The sequence below is a fragment of the Micromys minutus genome (assembly GCF_963924665.1).
Source record: "Micromys minutus genome assembly, chromosome: 18".
Taxonomy (NCBI): domain Eukaryota; kingdom Metazoa; phylum Chordata; class Mammalia; order Rodentia; family Muridae; genus Micromys; species Micromys minutus.
The window spans coordinates 3,797,385-3,816,439 of record NC_137953.1 but is presented as its reverse complement, the minus strand read 5'-3'; the positions used below and the strand labels follow the sequence as shown (position 1 = coordinate 3,816,439).

General features: G+C 50.8%; 2 protein-coding genes across 2 annotated transcripts; one reads left to right on the top strand and one right to left on the bottom strand.

Annotated features, from left to right (window-relative positions):
* Positions 1-2,173: 2,173 nt before the first annotated feature.
* On the top strand, positions 2,174-9,630 carry ANKRD53 (ankyrin repeat domain 53; the record flags this gene model as incomplete). The annotated part of the gene is made up of 7 exons (XM_080932126.1): positions 2,174-2,178; positions 3,793-4,023; positions 4,110-4,239; positions 4,528-4,727; positions 6,599-6,763; positions 7,151-7,271; positions 8,953-9,630. 7 exons carry the CDS (start codon positions 2,174-2,176, stop codon positions 9,628-9,630), a joined length of 1,530 nt encoding a protein of 509 aa, XP_080788252.1.
* A 620-nt stretch (positions 9,631-10,250) lies between these two features.
* TEX261 (testis expressed 261) lies at positions 10,251-16,910 on the bottom strand. The gene is made up of 6 exons (XM_080931978.1): positions 16,765-16,910; positions 16,176-16,255; positions 14,871-15,024; positions 13,523-13,590; positions 12,770-12,872; positions 10,251-12,616 (listed from the first exon to the last, which is right to left on the bottom strand). The coding sequence occupies exons 1-6, from the start codon at positions 16,832-16,834 to the stop codon at positions 12,501-12,503; spliced, it is 591 nt and encodes a 196-aa protein (XP_080788104.1). The 5' UTR covers positions 16,835-16,910; the 3' UTR covers positions 10,251-12,500.
* Positions 16,911-19,055: the final 2,145 nt, after the last annotated feature.

Here is a 19,055-nt window from a genome sequence, read left to right as displayed (position 1 = left end):
GAACACACGCATGAGGACTACTGTCTGCTGTCCAGACTTCTCAGTTTGCACGTTGCCCGGGTTTGTCTATTGCCTGCTTTGGGGTTATGGTTGTCTTATTTCTTTGTTCGTCTCACACTTTTTTTTCTTCTGAAAACTGCTATTTTCAGTGTGTGTGTGTGTGTGTGTGTGTGTGTGTGTGTGTGCTGGCAACTCTGACCTACCCAAACCCTCTCTCTGGGACTCTGTTTTGTTGCTATTATGTTGGTGCCCAGGGTGGGCCGTTTTAGCAGCATCTTTCCCCCTCTCTCCCACTTCTGGAAACAGCCCTGCACACACAGCCACGCTGGGAGAATGATGACTTAAGTAAAATCCTTTTTTGACGGTCTGTCTGGGATCTGTTTAACTCTGCCTTTGCTGATGGCACACCAAGCTTTTAGCTCTCACTAATTCCCAGCCTCTTGTTCTATTTCCCAAGATGCCTCTGGGGAGTAAACTGCAGAAACCATTTTTACCAAAGACCTGATAGATGTGTATTCTGACCTAGGAGGGCTCTTGTATGCTGTCTCTCCTGGGGTTCCTCTAGTAGAGCAGTTGGCCTACTAGCTTTTTTTTATCACTTGCCATCCAAATCTCCAGGATTTGAACTTCTCCATGCTTAGAAACAAATTTACTTTGACAGAAATCTTTAGAACTCTCAAGTCCCACAGACTGACTGGTTATAACCCCCCAAACCCCTCTGTGAGCGAATGGATCACTTTTCTCAGTAACACCCTGCTTTTTATTTATTTATTTTTTTTTGAAGTTTCTGAGCAATCAGAACTCCAGGCTTTTCACCTGACCTTTGAGGGGAATAGCTGCCCTATTCCGGAAGGCTTGGTGGAAAAGGATACTCAGTCTTTCCACGTAGCTCCCAGTCTGTGGCTTGGAGCTGGTGACAGAAGGAAGAAGAGGCAATATGGCATCTTACTCTTCCAGTACAATGTCATGTACTTCCAGAGAGGAAGCCCCACGTTCTCAGCTCCACACACCCATTGTGGAGCTTCTCCAGTTTGCTGAAGTAGGCGTGGGGCTAGGGATGTCTCTGAAGACGTTCTGATGTCTCCCCTTCTTACTAATGTTTTGATTTTTGTGACTTTTTTTACTTTTATATGACTAAGGGCAATGCTCTTTTGTTTTCTTTTTGGTTCTTAATTTTTTAGTTTTGAAAGTTTCACTATGTAGCCCTGGAACCCACTTTGTAGACCAGGCTGGTCTCAAACTTGCAGCAATCCTCTGCCTCTGCCTCTGGAACGCTGCTGCAGATGTGCTCTGCCACACCTGGCTCAGAGGAATTTTGGAATCATCCTTATATGCTAAGCCACAGAGTGATAATAAGGGTGAGCACCCGGACCCAGACCCATGTGGGTGTGCCCCTACTCCTTCACAAGCCAGGCGTGCAGTCAGAGGGTAATTTCTCACTCACTCATTTGCTAGTCCCCAACAGTTCAGAGGTGACTTTTACTGTCCCTTGGGTATCACAGTGCCCTAGCCACACAACTCATTCTAGGGGCCATTCTACTAGTCCTAATCATTGGAGCCCACGGAGAATTGGACAGAAGAGCTTTTTACCTATTAGGCTTTCCTGAAAGTGACAGAAACCCAATTCCATCTAGATTAGGCTTCATAAGGACCCTGAGATTACAGGATGGTGGGGGGACAGCAAGACTTGTTTGCATACTGGGGACTTCCTTTCTGGGTCCAGTGCCCTCTCTGAGCACTGCTTCCTCACCCAGCCTTCTCTCTCTCCCTTGCAGATGACTCTGGGGTCACACTACCACCACAACCCTCCTAGTGAAATTCTGATATTCTCTTGGTCAATTGTCTGCTTTTTACCAGGCCCTCTACCCTGATGCACGGGTCTGGCTGAAGTCTTCCATGGAAGCACCATCCCTTCTGATGCCTCTGCCCAACTCCCCCATCTTCTTGCCCCATTTTGGTGCTCCTCCTTCCCAGAAGTCCTCTTTCCTCTTCAGAAAGAATATAAAAGCAGGACCGCCTTAAAGTAGTTCCTGACCTGGGAGCATGGAAATATCACCACCTAAGGGATTTTGTCAAATACCTATGACTTGGCCCCCATGGCTTCCATTGATCTGAACCTATCTATCGGTATAAGTATTTTGTGTCTGTCTCCTCACGCCAGAGTGATTAGGATATGGCGTGAAGATAGGAGGTTGATGCAGGAGGGTCAGGAGCCTTGGTTACAAAGCCAAGTTCAAACCCAGCATGGGCTACAGAAGACTCCACTCAAAAAATGCCTAAATAAAAAAAAATTAAAAGAAAATAGAACTGTAAAATATCCCGGGTGCAGATAACAACATCTACAAGCACCCCCAAAAGCAGCAGTTGCCCCTCCCCCTTGTCCCAGTCACCAGACAGCCCTGAAGATTTGACCTTACTGTATTCTAATGTAAAGTCAATTGCTAAACCCCATTTGCAACAGGAAAGGCTGTGATGCGTTAGTTTTTAAGATGCCCAGCAAGAGCGTCAATTCCAGTGTTCTTTATAGTCCCAAAAATAAGGGTCATTAGCCATACCTTCAGTTTCCAATGTGCGAGTTTATTCATTATATAGTAGGCAGCAAGTGGGAAACAGACAAAACAGACAACCATCAAATCCAGTATTTAAAACAAGCCAGAGACAACAGGAAGACAACTGAGGTCAGAGCACCAGCAGCACGTGGGAGAGCACGTGGGAGAGCACGTGGGAGAGCACGTGGGAGAGCACGTGGGAGCGCTCAAACATCCTGAAGGAACGACTGCCGACTGCCTGCCGAGGTGGTCAGCTGGAGATCCAGATTGAGTTTTCCCTCCATGGATGAGCCCACCACACACACACCCCACACCCCTGCCCTATGGCTGACCGGCTGGCTTCCCTTCTCCTTGCAGGCGTCTTTATATCATGGGATAAATAATAGTTACGTCTGTTGGAAACTGTTCACCTTCTAGCTAAGACACAACGTTTTACTTCCGGGTCGCTCTGCACGTCTCCCAAACCCTGACTCAGAGTTAAGGACCCACACTGTTCCAGGAAAAACTGTTTTGGAAAACATTTTATTTATTTATTTTTTATATTTTGGATTTAAATAAAATAATGTTGGGTGCTGGCAATATAACCTAGCCCCTCTGAAAGATCAGCAAGTGCTTTTAACTCCTGGGCCATCCCTCCAGCCCCTACAGATCTCTATTTTGTACTGCTGAAGATCTAGTATACCCTTTCTCCTTTGGTTTTCTCAGGGCAAACATATCCCCCACAATCACAGGACAGGGACCTATTTCTCCCAACCCGGCCTTACTTCCCAGTGTCTACTGGGTTCCACTAACGTAATGGAGTGCAGGGCCGCAGGCTTACACCGTCATGCCTGCCACCTTTTTGAGATAAGATCTCGCTGTGTACCCCAGGCTGCTGTGGAACTCTCTATCTTCCCATTTCCCAGAAAAAAAAGAAGCAGGTGGAGTTGCTCTGCTTCGGGCGAGCTGTGTGACGTGACATTCCTGCTGTCCATTATGCTGCTGCTCCGAGGAGGACGTCATAATTTAGTATGTGGAATCGCGGAGGGAGCTAGCTGTTAATGGAACTTCAAATACAAACGCGCTGCGTGTACACTTGGCGCCGGGCCCTGCTTTCTGTGAGCAGAGATGGAGACAGTCCATTTCCCAATTGCACGTTCCACTTCATCTCTGTGATTCCAATAGAAACTAAGCCCCGGGTGCAGTTTCCAGGGTTGCAAACTTCGTCCCTCCCTTGAGTCCTGGCTGGGGCCAACGGCGGCAGATGCGCAGCCCGGGGGGCGGGGGCGGGATGCGTGCGACGGCCCTCGTGGCGTCGCTCCAGTGCCTGTGCGCCCCCCAAGGGCCACACCACTCCGCTCAGGACTGGGGCCTTGGATTCCGGAGGGCACCGAGGGGCAAAAGAGCAGCCCCAGCCGGCTGCACAGGGAGGCGCGGGGCAGGCAGAACACAACTTGAAGGTTCCCAGCAGCGACCCCGAGTCCTCGCAGATCAGGTGGGCGGGTGCCCCGGCTGGTGGGCGGTGTAGAAGCCGGGGGATGTCCTCAGGCTTCCTGCTCACCCTGGTCTGGCCGAACCTAGTACTTCCGAGTCGTGGAACCTTAAAGCCATCTCGAACTACTCCGAATTTTTCGCCGCCTCGGTGGGCAATGTGGATTGGCTTCGGTTCTGTATGAATCGGGAGCGCACGGAGATCATAGCCGACGACAAGGTAATGCTCGCAGCTTGGAGGCAGAGACTGAAATTCCCCAACACCCAACCAAGCACTACCCGTAGAGAGGCCACCTGATGAACCGCCGCTGGGGAGCTCCAAAGCGACCTTTTCTATGTTGTCCTAATTATCCACTCCTAGAAGGCCCATTTGGAAGCAGAGGGGGATAAAGGGCTGAGAACGCCTCCAAGGGACACAGGGAACAAGGAGGACAACCCCAATAACAACAGGGGTTGTGGACTCCGCTCACATCCTGCTGAGACTTTTTCTGCGCTCTCCATTCTTCAGGGCTTCACAGTCATCCACTTCGCAGCCCTGAAATGCCAGCTTTCCTGTCTTAAGGTCTTGATAGAGGAGTACAAATTTCCCGTGGACCTGCCCACCCACAAAGGCCAGACGCCCCTGCACTTAGTCATCCATGAAGACAACAGGTCGGACATCCTCCCCTGCGTTGACTACCTGCTCAAGAAAGGGGCAGCCATCAACTCGTGAGTCCTGCTGTAGGCGGAAAGACACGGGACACTGTGTCCCATGCAGGTGGAGCCTTGCGGGACAGGATGAGGGGTAGTGAGGACTAGGATTCCTGACTGGAGAGAGCACTTAGTGTCCTGGTTCTTAGGAGACTAAGCATGCAGAGAGGGCAGACCCAATCCACAGAATCTTAGCTCAGGCGAACTGTGGGTCTGTAGGCAAGTCACTCCGCCTCTGAGCCTCCCTGGTTGGTTCCCACACGCGGGTGTGTGCGCAGTGGGCCTCGCAGATACCACTGTGGGCTTAGGAAACCTTGATGATCCTCAAGTGTTTCTAGTTTGACACAAAGTTCGGGAACAGGCTGTCTTCTTTGACTGAGGTTGGGAGGATGAAGATGTCTGTTCCGCATTGCTTCTGTGATAAAGTAGTTGGAGTTCCAGGCATTTGTGTGCTGGGAGCAAATCTCAGTCCTCTGAAAGATCACTACACGCTCTTAACCACTGAACCATCTCTCCAGCCCTACTTTTGGGGCAAGGAAAATGCATACTGGAGACTGCTCTGTTCACCCAGGGTCCTTACCACACATTCACTAAGAAGCACCATACCCAAGCTGGGAACATAATCACAACACAGGGAACCACCCCTGTCCTCACAGAACCGACTTTCTATTGTTTAGACAGTTTGCTAATTAAATAGGTGAATGGGCTGCTCTATGCCAAGAACAGCGGGGTGACAGGTATGAGCACTGGAGAAGGATCTATTTAAAAAGCAATGACCTCTACTAAGGTGGCTTTTCCTTCTTCATCATTTTTGGAAGTGTCTTGTGTAGTCCAGGCTACCCTCAAACTGGCTACGGCAGTCGAGGAGGGTTTTGAACTTCTGACTCTCATGCCTCTGCCTCACAAGTGCTAGGATCATCACACCTGGTTTGATACAACGCTGGGGGTTGAACCCAGGGCTTCAAGTATGCTTGGCCAGCATTCTGAGAGGAAGAGCATCCACAGCCCCAGGTGACATTTAATTGTAACCTTTAGGGACCAGGGAGATAGTTCAGTGGGAAAAGCACTCACTGTGCAAGTTCGAGGAACTGAGTTCAAATCTTTGTCATCCGTGTAAATGCCAGTTGGGCATGGTGACCTCCTGTAATCCTAGGAGCGCCACGTAATTCCTCCACATAATTCCAGGGAGCCAGAGACAGGAAATCCCCAAGCAAAAAATGGCTAGCTTAGATTAGTTGATTCAGTGTGCTCTGAGTTCAAGTGAGACACCTGCTTCTACATATAAGGTGGAGGATGATAGAGGAAGATGCTCACTGTTAGCCTCTGGCCTCCACACCCGTACCCACACATGTGAATATGTACACACACACATATGCACACCACACACATTAAAGTCAACTTCAACTGTGGACCAAGTGAACTAACCTTGCCAAAAGCCCCAGAGGAGCCAGACTTGTTAGTCTCTACCTCTATCTCTATCTCTATCTCTATCTATACCTATACCTATACCTATATCTATCTACTATATATATGCACACTCAGTGCTCCAGAGATGGGGACAGGAGGACCAGGGATTCAAGATCATCTTTGGCTACACTACAGATTCCAGATTCACCTCTACAAGAGACCTTGTCTCAAAAATCGGACAAAAGTGGCTGAGACTGATGACTGAAGCAACCCAGGGCACTCGGTAGTTCCTAGCTGTCATATCCAAACACATCCTACGCTGAGATGTTAGTGCTCCCAGAATCTGTCCCCCCTCCTAGAGAAGAGATACATGAAGCCCCAAGGTCAGGGTATGGACAGGGTCCCCCGTGCTGATGACAGAGTGGACCCTGGATGTTGGCTTGCCTGCCTCTCTAATGCCTTTACCCTTGGTTACCTCACAGGCAGACATGCAATGGCTCCACACCCCTGCACCTGGCTTCTTGCAGTGGCCTGCTGGGATGTGTTAAGCTGCTGGTAAGGAGTGGAGCCAACGTGCACGCCCAAGACGCCATGGGCTTCAAGCCCATCGACTACTGCAGACTGTGGAACCACCGTACCTGTGCCCGGTGAGCCTGCGACAATCACACCAGCTCCCACTTCCTCTTGTGAGGTCCTTCCCCCAGGCTGAGCCTCTAAGGGGGAGAAGGGTTGAGGAAGCCAGGTGGCAGTTGGGTAAAGTCTGGGGAAGAGACCCCAAGCAGGATATGGTCACTATGAGCTTTGCCTGACCTCACCTCCTTTAGATTGAGCCCTGACCCCCTTCTTTGTCTTTGCACTCCCCCTGTTCTTCAGTCATCAGTTTTCTCTCCTCCCTCCAAGGGCCCCTGGGCAGCAGGATGGGGTGCCTGACTTCTCTCTGCTCTAGCAGTTTCTTCTACCCCACTGGCCCTCAGTACCTCACCTCAAGGGAAGCCCAGGAACTCTCCTCTGACACACCCTCACCTTGGTGCCAGGTTCTTGAAGGATGCCATGTGGAAACATGATAAGAAGGTCTTTGCCTGCGAGATGGAGAAACTGAAGACCTTGAAGGAGAAGCTCACCATTTTGGAGTATCGCTACCTGACTGAGTATCAAGTAAGGGGGAGTTCCCTCCAGGGCTGGGTTCTGCTGCCAAACTAGGGCCTTCTCGCCATGGTGAGAGGAGTGGCTGGAACACTCCCTTCTCAGAGGAAACCCCTGCTCCCCGAAAAGCCTACCTCAGGAATCATCCCTTTAGGCCAAAAGTCTTCTCCTGTGCCAGAGAGCAAATGCAGCCTGGATTATAGGGTTTTCAGAGTCCTTGTCTAGGATGAGGATCTCTAATGGAACTGGGCACTTCCTAACACTGGAGTACCTACTCATTAACGGATGCCCCAACTTCACTGTGCACTAAGTTCCTGCTAGGTCTCAAAGGCCAGCAAAGTGTGGTCCTTCCACACAAGGAATGAAGGTTCGAGGAAGAGGTAGGTTATGCTCCAGTGGGAAAGGTCCAGGAGGTTGTCTGAAGGGATGCCAAGGAGGTATCTTTGAAGACTGACAGGCATCTATCCATATGGAGAAATGACTGCCCACAGATAGAGTCTCTGTGAGGAATACATGGGGCACACGGGAACATTGTGGAGGCAGAAAGTGGCCATTTTGGGGGTAAAGATTTACAGATTAGAGGTTTGGCAAGGGTCCAGACAGGGCAAGGGTTTCAAAGATATGATCATGGAGCACAAAACACTAAACTAAAACAAAACAGGAAAATTACAGCTTGGATTCGTTGTTTTTGTTTTGTCTTGTTTTGTTTTGAGACAGGGTTCTCTCTCTGTGTAGCCCTGGCTGTCCTGGAAACCAGCTCAGTACAACAGGCTGGCCTTCAATTTAGAGATTCACCTGCCTCTGCCTCACAAGTGCTGGAAGCAAACGCTACCACAGCCCAACTCTAGAACGTGGTTCCTTACGGGAATGCTACAATGGCTACAGGGCCCTGCCATGGTTGTTTTTTCCTTGTTCCAGCTGTGCCTCTCCAGGCTATGTCACCGTGTCACCAGCCCTTCCAGCCATCAGGTCCTCTGCTGAGCCCCCCCCCACAGACCCCCACTCAGGATCCTCTTGCCGGCCCCAATGGGATCACACGACCACTACTCTTCCATTGGCTAGAACAAAAAGCAAGCCAGATGCTGCCTGACTTAGGACAGGGCAAGGCTGAAGGAATTAGGACTCCTGGCTTAATCTAATCAGAACCTGCCTCTGGAGCTGGGTCAATCTCCTGATTACTTAGCAACTGTGTAGGAGTGAGAAACAGAGATAATAGGGCAGGGACATGTCCCCACATGTTCATTCGAGTAGTGGTAAAGACAGAACTCTGGTTAAGTCTTGACCACCCAGTCTGGCAGCCAGATACTCTGAACTCCTCCAGGTCACTTCCCAGAAGCCTGTCCAACTTCATTACTTTTATCCAATGCCAGGCCTCCCAGCCCTTCATCCGTTCTGGGGTCAAATCAGAGAGCAGGACTTTCTCCACTGAGGCTGGGGCTACCTCTGGGGAAAACAGTACCTTCTCTCTGCAAAGCTGAGGTTGTCTCTATGTCTGTCCTCAAGCTGGGGGTCTCCTATGAAAGTCTTTGTCTCCTTCATAGCCTGGGAGCTCAATCAGAACAAGAGATGCCTCCCACATCAAAACAAGGCTCACATAAGGCAGCAGGGAAACTAGGCCCGAGGTTTCCCAGGGTGTTAGCCACAGGGTCTCCTGCCCATAAGCGCCACTGCCCTGTGCCCTTCATCATTGCAGAATGAACTTCAAATTCTGAGAGAGGATCATTTCAGAAAGTGGCTTCAAAGCAAGATGCTGGCCCATACCCTGAGTTCTGCTGACTCCAAGCCAAAGGTTGGTGCCCGACCTTGGTCACTGACCTCCAAGACTTCAGAATGCCATATTACCGAAAGCTTCCATTATCCATCTGTGGAAGCTCAGCTGAAGAACTTGCCCTTACCTGTGGTGCCGCCCAGGCCCATCTACAAGCAGACTGCCATCAGTCGGCCCAAGTTATGGAATTACAGCTCTAACCCTGCCAGGTCCCCGACCACAAATATTGGCTACCCACAGGGTATACGCCTGGGTGTGCACCCAGAACCCTATAAGGAGCATGACTTCTGCAGATTCCTGGAGATGACTCGAAATAAACTCGGGGGTGTAAGCCTGCGCACGGTGGACCATCAGTTGGTGACACCTGTACCCCAGCTGCCTTTTGAGGTGATGGCCCGGGTGCTGTACCCAGGGACTCAACCCTACAGGATGAAAGTGCCCCAGGGCTTTTATCCATGTGACATACTCAAAGTACCTGAGAAACGGCATCTGGGAGATACGTGTACCAACACAATGGCCATGAGCCTCCGCGAGACGTTTGATAAACCCTTCCTAGCTTCCCTGGAAGCTTGCCAGACTCCAGTGGCCCCACCCTCCAAGTGACTTCTCACATAAAGTTGTTCTGGAAGACTCTGGTGAAGGAGGAAGTGTTAAGATTCGTATTGTGGTTAGAAATGTGGTAGGGTTCTCATTCCCAAGGGCAGAGGCCATCCCTAACTATTCCTCTTCCCAAAAGCACACATCCCACCCCTCCCTTTTCTTTACAGCTTGCCTGGCTCCCTGGGGTGTGTGCATCTGGACAGAGCACAAGGTTCAGAGTAGAGAGCTGGTAATGTCCTGGGACACAGCTATATAAAAGTTAACACCCCGGTCCTCAGGGACCTTAACCTAACCTAGCAACACCCAGGGACAAGGCTTCTAGGACAGGATACTCGTAGGAATTCTGCCACGTGTCCTTCCTGTCTGCTACAGAGCCTGACTAGCAATGGGAAGAGCTAATACGATACCACACAGGCGTCTCTTCCCATGCTCCTTGCTCGCGGCCCCGTTAGGGTATACGAAGCTGCAGTTCCAGGAGGCTGGGCAATATTTCTGCCAGAGAGGAAGGCCCACTGGTGGCTTTGATGGGAAACTTTTTCAGGAGGCTATCCTGGACCCCTCCCCCACCCCGACATGCCCTGGTCACACACTACAGCTCTTTAAACAAAACATTTATTGAGTGCTTTCCATGGGCCAGGTGCCCAAATCAGGTAGTTGATAATACAAAAACCCAAGGGCTTCCCTGCCCTCAAGGAGCTTCCAGTCTAGTGGGGGGACAGACCAGACCGCAGGCCAGTGAGCCTAGAAGGATCTGTGTGGCAGCTGGGGTTAGGGAAGGCGAGGGGACATTCAAGGCTCCTTGGAGGAAATAAAATCTCAATGGAAAAGTGGCAAATTACCAAATTAAGTGGAAGGAAGGGTATTAAAACAGCTAGAGCCTTGGTGTCTGCATACAGGAGGCTGGAGTCCAGAGCACATGTCAAATGATGAAGCTAGTAGGGACCCAGGAGCCTCACACACCATGTTAAGAAGTCTGGACTTTATCCTGAGGGCAGTGGAGAGCTGGGGAGAGTCGAGGGCCAGAAAAGACTTGGCCAACTGTGCATTTTAGAAAGAACCCCAATGGGTCAAAGGACAGAGAAACATAGGAAACTGCCAAAACGAGGTGAGAGATGACAATAGGTGGCTCAAATACAGAGACCAAGAATAGAGCAGACAGACGTAGGGCAGGAGAAAACAATATTCTGCCTGGCTCCTGAGCCATCACGAGACCAGAGACGAAGTACCGTGAAGAGCAGGTCAACAGAGCAGATGCTGAGCTCAAACTGTCTCTGTGCCCAGGAGGCAGAACTGTGGTTAAGAAGTAGCTAGGGTTGAAGGTTGGGCCCGGCTTCCTCCACAGTATCCCTAAAGGCACCAGCACAGCTGGGCTTCCTGAGGAAATCCACAAGACAGCCAAAGAGCCCCTGTGTATACGGGGCAAGAAAGAAGCCGATGTAACAGAGACCGAAAAGAGAGGTAAAGGGACAACAGCCACACTGGTACTGAGAAAAGTGAGCAAGAAGCAGGCTATCAGCTGGGCCAGCTACCCCAAGGCCCAGCAGATCTGTGACGAGTCTACCGGGTTAGCTTGGGAAAGCCGCTGTCTGAACAGCAGGCAGGATGAACAAAGATAAAGCGGAAAGCAAGACAAGTGGTACCAGCCTGAGCCACGCGAGTGGCAGAAGTAGGTCTGGGGATCTCACCTGTAACTGCAAGACAAAGTCAGGGAATGGCAGGCCAAGACTCGACAGAAATGCAAGAGCCAATGTGATGAGGGATGCGTGAGAAAGAAGATGTTCACAACTGGGATCCTCCCCATGCCTTGTCCATCTGGGCACCTGCCAGACTCACTGTGAGGTATGGGATTCGGCCGGTCGGGGGCCAGGGGCCTCCACTCCATGGACTGCTGAGCCCCTGCAAGGCACTGTATGTAGTTGGAGTACAAGGTCAACAGATGCTGGTCTGTGCCCAGGATGAGGCCTGCCTTCTTAGAAGACAGAGCTCATGTCCCTCCAGGAGCCAGAAGCACAGGTGAGTGTGAGGCCTGTGTGCTCTGAGCTGCAGCCATTCCCAGCCCCATTTCTCAAGAAACAGGCAACAGCCTAGGCTGCCTAGAAGCCAATGTTTATTTTTTTTCATTGAGCCTGAGATAGAATTTACCAAGAAGTCTCTCCTTTTGATCAAAGGACATAAATAGAATATTGTGGATGGTCTGTGTCTCTAACCCAGACATCAACTTTCTATCCCCCTCCCCCACACCGGACTATCACAGTCTGAGGAGATACAGAAAGGAGAAGCTTCAGAAAAACGCCTTTGCCCACTCATCCTCATCTGTTCCCTTCTCACTTAGGGCCATGAGCATCCCTTCAGAAGAGCCATAAGAGGAGTCCCTAGAGCAGGCTAGCCCAGTCTGGGCAGAAGGTTAGCAGGCAGAGAAGATGAACTCCTGGGGTGTTAAGGCAAACAGTGTCACCTAGAATCTTTATTCAAAAGGGAATCGGCATTGGACAAAACCCACGGTTGAACAGCGAAATGCACTTTTGCTGAAGTGCCAACCCTTGGCTCCTCCCTAGGGCCATCTACCTGAGAACTTGCTGTCAGTTCCTCAGCTTCATGGCCGATTCCCTGCCTGCCCCATCTGAGCAGACCCAGCTCTGGAGAGGGGAGGGCTGGGGACATAGCCTCCTGGCATAGCAGGCTCTGCTACCCTCTCTGGTGCCCCTGGCAGCCTCTCAAGCCACCTGAGGAGGGCGGGGGTAGGGCGTCAGAACAGAGGGGAGGGAAACCTGGGTTGGCAGAAGACACCCTCCAGACACCCAGGCACTATTAGCCCAGAGTCCCAGGGGCCTGGTTCTATTGGTCTTTGCCCCCCACATGCCCTCCCCAAAGGGTCAGTATATCTTCTGCCGACTGGGTAGGATGGCCTCTTTGATGAAGGAGAAGACAACCAGGATGCCTAAGCGCTTGCCTCGCTTGCCTTTGGTGAAGTAGTTGGAGACCACGTCATCTGTAGAAACACAGGCAGGCAGATGAGCATGCACGCGCATGCGTGTGTAAATGTATGCACTTCTCATCACCCAAAGCCCCAGTGTTTTCTCACAGGGCTAGTGCCAGTCCCCCCCCCCCCCACTCCCACGTGACCTAAGAAGCCCTTCCTCACCGCCTGGCTGCATGGTAGAGGGCAGGACATTCTCCCCAGCCGATAGTGACACGAAGAAAGCAAACGGGATTATCCACAGGCAGAATGTGAAGTAGGCCAGGACCTGGTGACAGGAGAGACTGAGAAGGGAGAACCCCAGGGGTGCCCCCAAAGGCCCACCCCAACCCTGTAGGGGCTAGCACTCAGGAAGCAGGATTCTCTGACACTGGGGGAAGGAAAGTACAGCCATGTGAACTGAGTCTCTCCTCAAAGTGATACTGTTCTGGGGAGGGAGAGGGGGGCTTCAAGAGGGAGGAATCTTGGGGAGGCGCTGAGAGCTCAGGGTTCCTACCTTGTGAGGTCTGGCTCACACAGGCCAGCCTGGTGCCCCTTCTAGACCTGAAGGTGACCCTACTGAGGTACCCAAAGGGCACACTGGGGGAGCAGTGTCCTCCCACCTCACCAAAGGGATCCCTTCTGCTTTTCAGACACCCCGCCTTCCAACATCATCATCATCATCATTGTTTGTTTTAAAAAAGGGCTGGAGAAATGGCTCAGCGGTTAAGAGCACTGATTATTCTTCCAGAGGTCCTGAGCTCAAATCCCAGCCACTTCATGGGCTCACAACCATCTATAATGAGATTCGATGCCCTCTTGTGATGTGTCTAAAGATGGTTCCTGAATGGAGTCACAGTCACAAAGCAGATCATGTGAACCCTTTACTCTCCCATCCCTGCCACAACGATTATGTGCTAGAGACTGGGTACTTCTTACCTCAGAGAAAGGATAATATTCTTCCGCAAAAAACTGAAATGCCAGGTAATGGTTCACCACCACTAGCCCTGTGGGGACGGAGAGTCTGGTCACAGTGTGCTCACCAAATCCAGAAGGCCCCGAAACTGGAGCCTTGGGTCCCAGTCTTGACTCTATACCAACTCACAGCGTGGCTCCGGGCCAAGGCACTGCCTAGAACTCAGTCCCCAGCTGTTAAGACTAGGTGCTCAGCCCCAACTTCCTCACTGCAGAGGGCAACAGGAACAGAATCGGAAGAAACACTGGAACATTCTGGCATGTTATAAAAAACAAGGTTTTGTTTGTGTTACATATAATCCATGATCACGCCACTTCTCTCCCAAGAGCGAGGTTCCAGAAGAGGTCACGGGCAAGCAGAACACACACCACAGTGGCCTCTGCACTACAAGGCAGGGAGACGGTCTCCTCAGATGGAGACCAGGTACTCTCCGGGTTCCTTAGAAAGCTAAGATGGCAGAAGGCACTCCAACCTATACTGGTGTGCTCTGGTCCCTCGTGTATACAAGTTCATGAGAAAGAGCAAGTAAGGAGACAGCTGCTTAGAGGTACAAAGCCCTACTTACTTCCACGGCAGGATGGAGGGCAGGCACCAGAAAGACCATGCACCCCCATATCTACCCCACAATTACATGTCTCATTTCTGCCCTGTCATGTACAAGGCCAAGGGGTACAAAGCATAGTTAGCTGGCGCCACAAGGTACCTCAGAGAAACCCTCAAGAATAAGAAGCCTTCTGGTGGCCAGAGCTGCTCTCTGGGAGACCTACAGGGGGCCTGGTGCTGAACAAACTCCTGCTGAACCGATTCTGAGGTAAAATCACACCTGATACTGACATGCTCCAAACAATAACAATCCACCCTTCTATGGATAGCATTCAGACTTTCCCCTAGACTCAGAAACGTAACGCTGAAGCACGCCTCACACCACCTACCACCTCGACTCAGTCTACAGCAAGGGAAAACAGCAGTGTCCGTGGCCAACCACTTTCTAAAACCTTTCTCACAAGCATCTGTGTACATCTGTGACCACTGCACGAAACAACAGTCGCTCAGGAATGAGGAATGACTTTCTAGGAACAGGGAATAGTGTGTCTTCTCTTTTTTCCCAAGCCCTCCTTCTAACCTGACTCTTTGGCAAAGTCCTCCTGGCTACAGCCATTCCCCTGACGAGGACTAGGCCCTAGGCAAAGACAGGTTCTAGGGTCCTCAGGAATGAGAAGCCATTCTCGGCTGCTCCCCTCCTCAGTATCCCCGTCAGGCCAGTGTCTCACATCTAGTCACATCAGGTCCTCCCTGCTTGCCCCCTCTCACCGCATGACAGGATGAAGTTAGGTGACGTCAGCATGATGAAGGGGAAGGTCTGGAGAAGGCCAAAGTAGACGAGGTTGGTGAAAAGGCCCACGCCAATCATGCTGGTGGGGAAGCGCTCAAAGACGTAGAGGCCGATCAGCACTGCTGAGGAGAACTGAAACAGGCAGAGGCAGGCGCTCAGGGGACCTTCGGGCCTCCTGTCCCGACAGCCCCTGCCTGCTCTGCACAGTATTACAAATACACTTTGGTTTTCTTGGTCCATGGAAACCATGCTCGGATCTCAAAGGTGGTGTCTCTGAAGGTCACTTCTAAAACATTTTGACAGCGATCCAAAGTACGTAAAAACAATTTTACACAGCACACCGCCAAACGCACATCCACACGTGTGACAGGGCGCAAACTCAACTTGTCTGCGCCATCTAGTCTTTACTGTTACTGATTTTGGATCTGGAGCTGAGATCTAACCCAAGACCGCATGCATGCCCACATGCCCCCATCCTCTGTTTCCTATCTTCCTTCAAACGCTACGTACGGTCTCCTCAATCAGTTACGTAACTCAGTAATGAATCCAGCGGGCGGGCTGTGAACGGCTTCAGTTGTCAGTGATGAAAGGTCTAATTGCCATACCATACCAACCACACCCACAGACTGAGCCAATGAACTGGTGTGGCCCTGTCTTTACCACAACCCACAACCCCAGGCTACGTTAGGAGTGAAAGTAGCTGCAGACATTAGGTGAGTGAAAGGTGAACTTTTCGGTCCCAAGGCCAGCCACCTCAGCCTTCCTCATAGCTGCAGGAAACCTTCCCACAGCCTCCCTAACAGGGACAGGGAGCAAGTCTTCAGGAAAAGAAACCTCTCATGAGGCAAGAGAAAGGGTCAGACATGCTCCCTTAGGACAAACCACATGGATTAGAGAGAGGGCAATAACTAAGCATTACAAACTGTCCTTGTTGTCCCAATAAGTTCTGAGCCTGAGCAGGGATTGGGGAACTGGAGCTGGAGACAGTGGACACAGTGGGAGAAAGCCACATGAAAGCAAAGTCCTGAATACCTGTCACTGAAATATCTGCACTGTCACCTTAAGGAAGGGCAGTAGGTTGTGAAACAATGCCACCTGAAGCTGGAGGGCCACGGGTGGTCCGGGCCCAGGAATGCAGATTGCAGGGCCAGGCAGAAGGAGGGACATCCTCAGAACCTGGGTTCTCAGCACCAAAACAGCCCCAGCCCAAACAGTCCTTACTTCCTGCTTCTGATGTAGGGCAAACAAGCCCTGGGTGACTCCAGGGAAAAGCAGCCACTTACCCAGATCATGTATTTGATGATTCTGCTGGTGGCCACGGTGTATTCTTCTATCAGCTCTGCAAGATAGTACAGTCCAGCCGCTAGGTAGGGGAGGAGGGTCACAGAAGGGGACAAACAGGAAAAGATCAGCCAGGAACACTCCCACCAGCCTGCTCATCCCTTAGTCCCCCAACAACCCTGCCCAGACTCAGGAAGTCGGGAACAAGCCAAAACATCCCTGGGATGTCCTTCTCATCTGCACAAGTAGAACTTTGCCAAGACAAAGTCTGGATTTGACAGTGCAGCCTGAAGCTAACCTCTGTTCCAGAACCTTAAAACTCCACTCAGTCAACACCCGCAGAACACTTAGTTTACAGGCCGGGTGCTGTACACTTAGCACACAGCCGGGTGAGAGACAGACAGGGGCCTTCCCCCTGCCCCAGCAGGAGGGGACAGGCAGAGTGGGGAGCCCGAGCAAGGATGCGTCTCGGGAACCAAGCATCCCCTCCGGAAGGCTCGGCGGAGGTCCAGTAGGACCAGCTTGGGGTCGTCAGCACCGGTTAGCGGCTCGGGGCACCGGGGCGCGCGCGGCCCGGGTCAGCGCTCTCACCGACGGCCAGGGTGATGAATGCCACCTGGATGAACAGCGACAGCCAGCTCAGCACGTACATGAACCACATGGCGCCCCCCGGGCCGCCGGGACGGGCCTGCGCGGTCCGGCTCCCGCGACACTGAGCGGCCGCCGCCGTGCTGTCCCCGCCCCGCGGACGCCGAGAAGAGCGGGGCTGAGTGCCGCCGCCCCTGCGCCCCCGCCAAGCCCGCGAGCGCCGCTAACCGGCTCGGAGGATCGAAATCGCGCTGCACCCGGTACGGAGCACCACCGCCGAGCCCAGATTGATTGGAACCAATCCTAGCCCAAGCCTGATCCGCACTGACCTAGATCCTACTTTTCTGGGAGAGGAAGATTACCTTATCTCAGGTCACACACTGTTCGCAGTCCCAGGTGCCTTCAGCCCTAACTCCCCCTGGGCTGAAGTCTTTTGCAAAACAGGTCTGCATTTTTGCGTGGGGACTAAAGCAATCGCTCAATACCGACTGCACTTGCGACACCGTAAGCAATCATCGGAGAGATCACCACCTAGTGGCCGACACATGCAAGCTCCGAGTGTCAATATGCCTACGCTTTTTTGTTTGTTATTTTCAAGAAGGGCCTCATAGCTCAGGCTGGCCTTGAACTGTTAATGCTAGGGTGAAATAAAATGTTTGGGTTTTTGTTTTGTTTTGTTTTGTTTTGTTGTTTTTTTTTTTTTTTTGATTAAGGTAGTCCTAGAATCTGCCATGTAAAGCAGAGATCAGCCTGCCTCTGCTTTATCCCAAATCCTGGGATTAAAGGTGTAGAAACACCATGCTAAGGTCTTTTCTTTTCTTTTGAAACAGCCTTATGTGGCCCAGGCTGGCCTTGAAGACACTACGTAGCCTAAGATGACATTGAGATGTTTGCTGATCCTCTTGCTTCAACCTACTGAGTGCGGGAACCATGAGTTTTGTATGTTAAGGACTGGGTAAAACAGTAAGGCCTAGGTGACTGTTACCTGGCCAGCCTGCTATTGTAAGGACATGTTGTCATGTTCTGCTGTTGCTAGGAAACTTTCTAATTTTGATTGATTGATTGATTGATTACATACTCTGTTCTGTGCCCTGGGAAAACAATCAGGATAGAAGTCAGCAGAACTACTCTGTATGGTTATTCACAACAAGCTTTAACCTGAACCAACCACCCAGGAGCACGTCCTGCACCTATGTATCAGCTTTTATGGTATTTGCTTTTATAAGCTGCTCCTGGGATGAACCACAACATAAGAGATATAAGGAACTATTTAAAATAAGACTGCATTTTGAGTAGGGTCAAGTAAAGTTTAAGTTCCCAAGATCTCCCTGGGAAATGCCTTCCTAATTGAAAGAAAGAGACATGTACACAGGCAACTGACATCCTGATTGGCAAGATACAAGTTTTAGTTAAAACAAGTCCCATCCTGGTAGACAGGTTAAGACATGAATATTAGACAAGTCAAGTCCCCTGCTGCCATTGAATACCCCAACCAATAGGAGCAGGACAAGTATATAACAAAGACACGTTCCTAGGGAAATCCCCTATCCCCTAAATCCTGATTGGTGAAATAACTTGGCACAGATTTTGGTGAAATAACATGGCACCCATATCTGTGGTTTGGAGCTTTAAAACCCTGTAGGATCTTAACTTGGAGGTCATGATTTGGCTCCAGAGCCTGAATCGTTTCCCTGATTGGTCAGTCTTGGGGTGTGGCATTCAGTAAACCATCCATAGTTGACCAAAAGCAGTGTCTGAGTGTGGCTTGTGTGGCAATTCCTAGACCCTAACGGGTATGTGCCACCATATTCCAAGCAGAATCATATTTCTTGATTCATAAAGTAAATTCTCACTTATATGTTTGGTTGTAAGCCTAGTCTTTAACAGCTGAGCCAACTTTCCAGCCGTAAATGCTTGATCTTAAAACAACAACAACAACAAAAGAAACAGGGCTAGAGAGATGGTTCAGTGGGAAAGATCACATGTTGCTCTTACAGAGGACCCAAATTCATTTCCCAGTGCGCATGTCAGGTAGTTTACAACCACTTGTAAATCCAGGTCCAGGTGGACCTGATATTTCTGCCTTTATTGGAAACTTATACTCAAGTGCACACTACACAGACACACACACACACACACACACACAGTGGAAAATAAATAGACCACACACAGTAGGGCACACTGTTAGTCCCACACTTGGGAAGCAGAGGCAGTTGGATCTCTGTGAGTTTGAGGCTAGCCTTGTTTACATACAAAGTTCCAGGCTAGCCAGAACTGCATAGTGAGACTCTGTC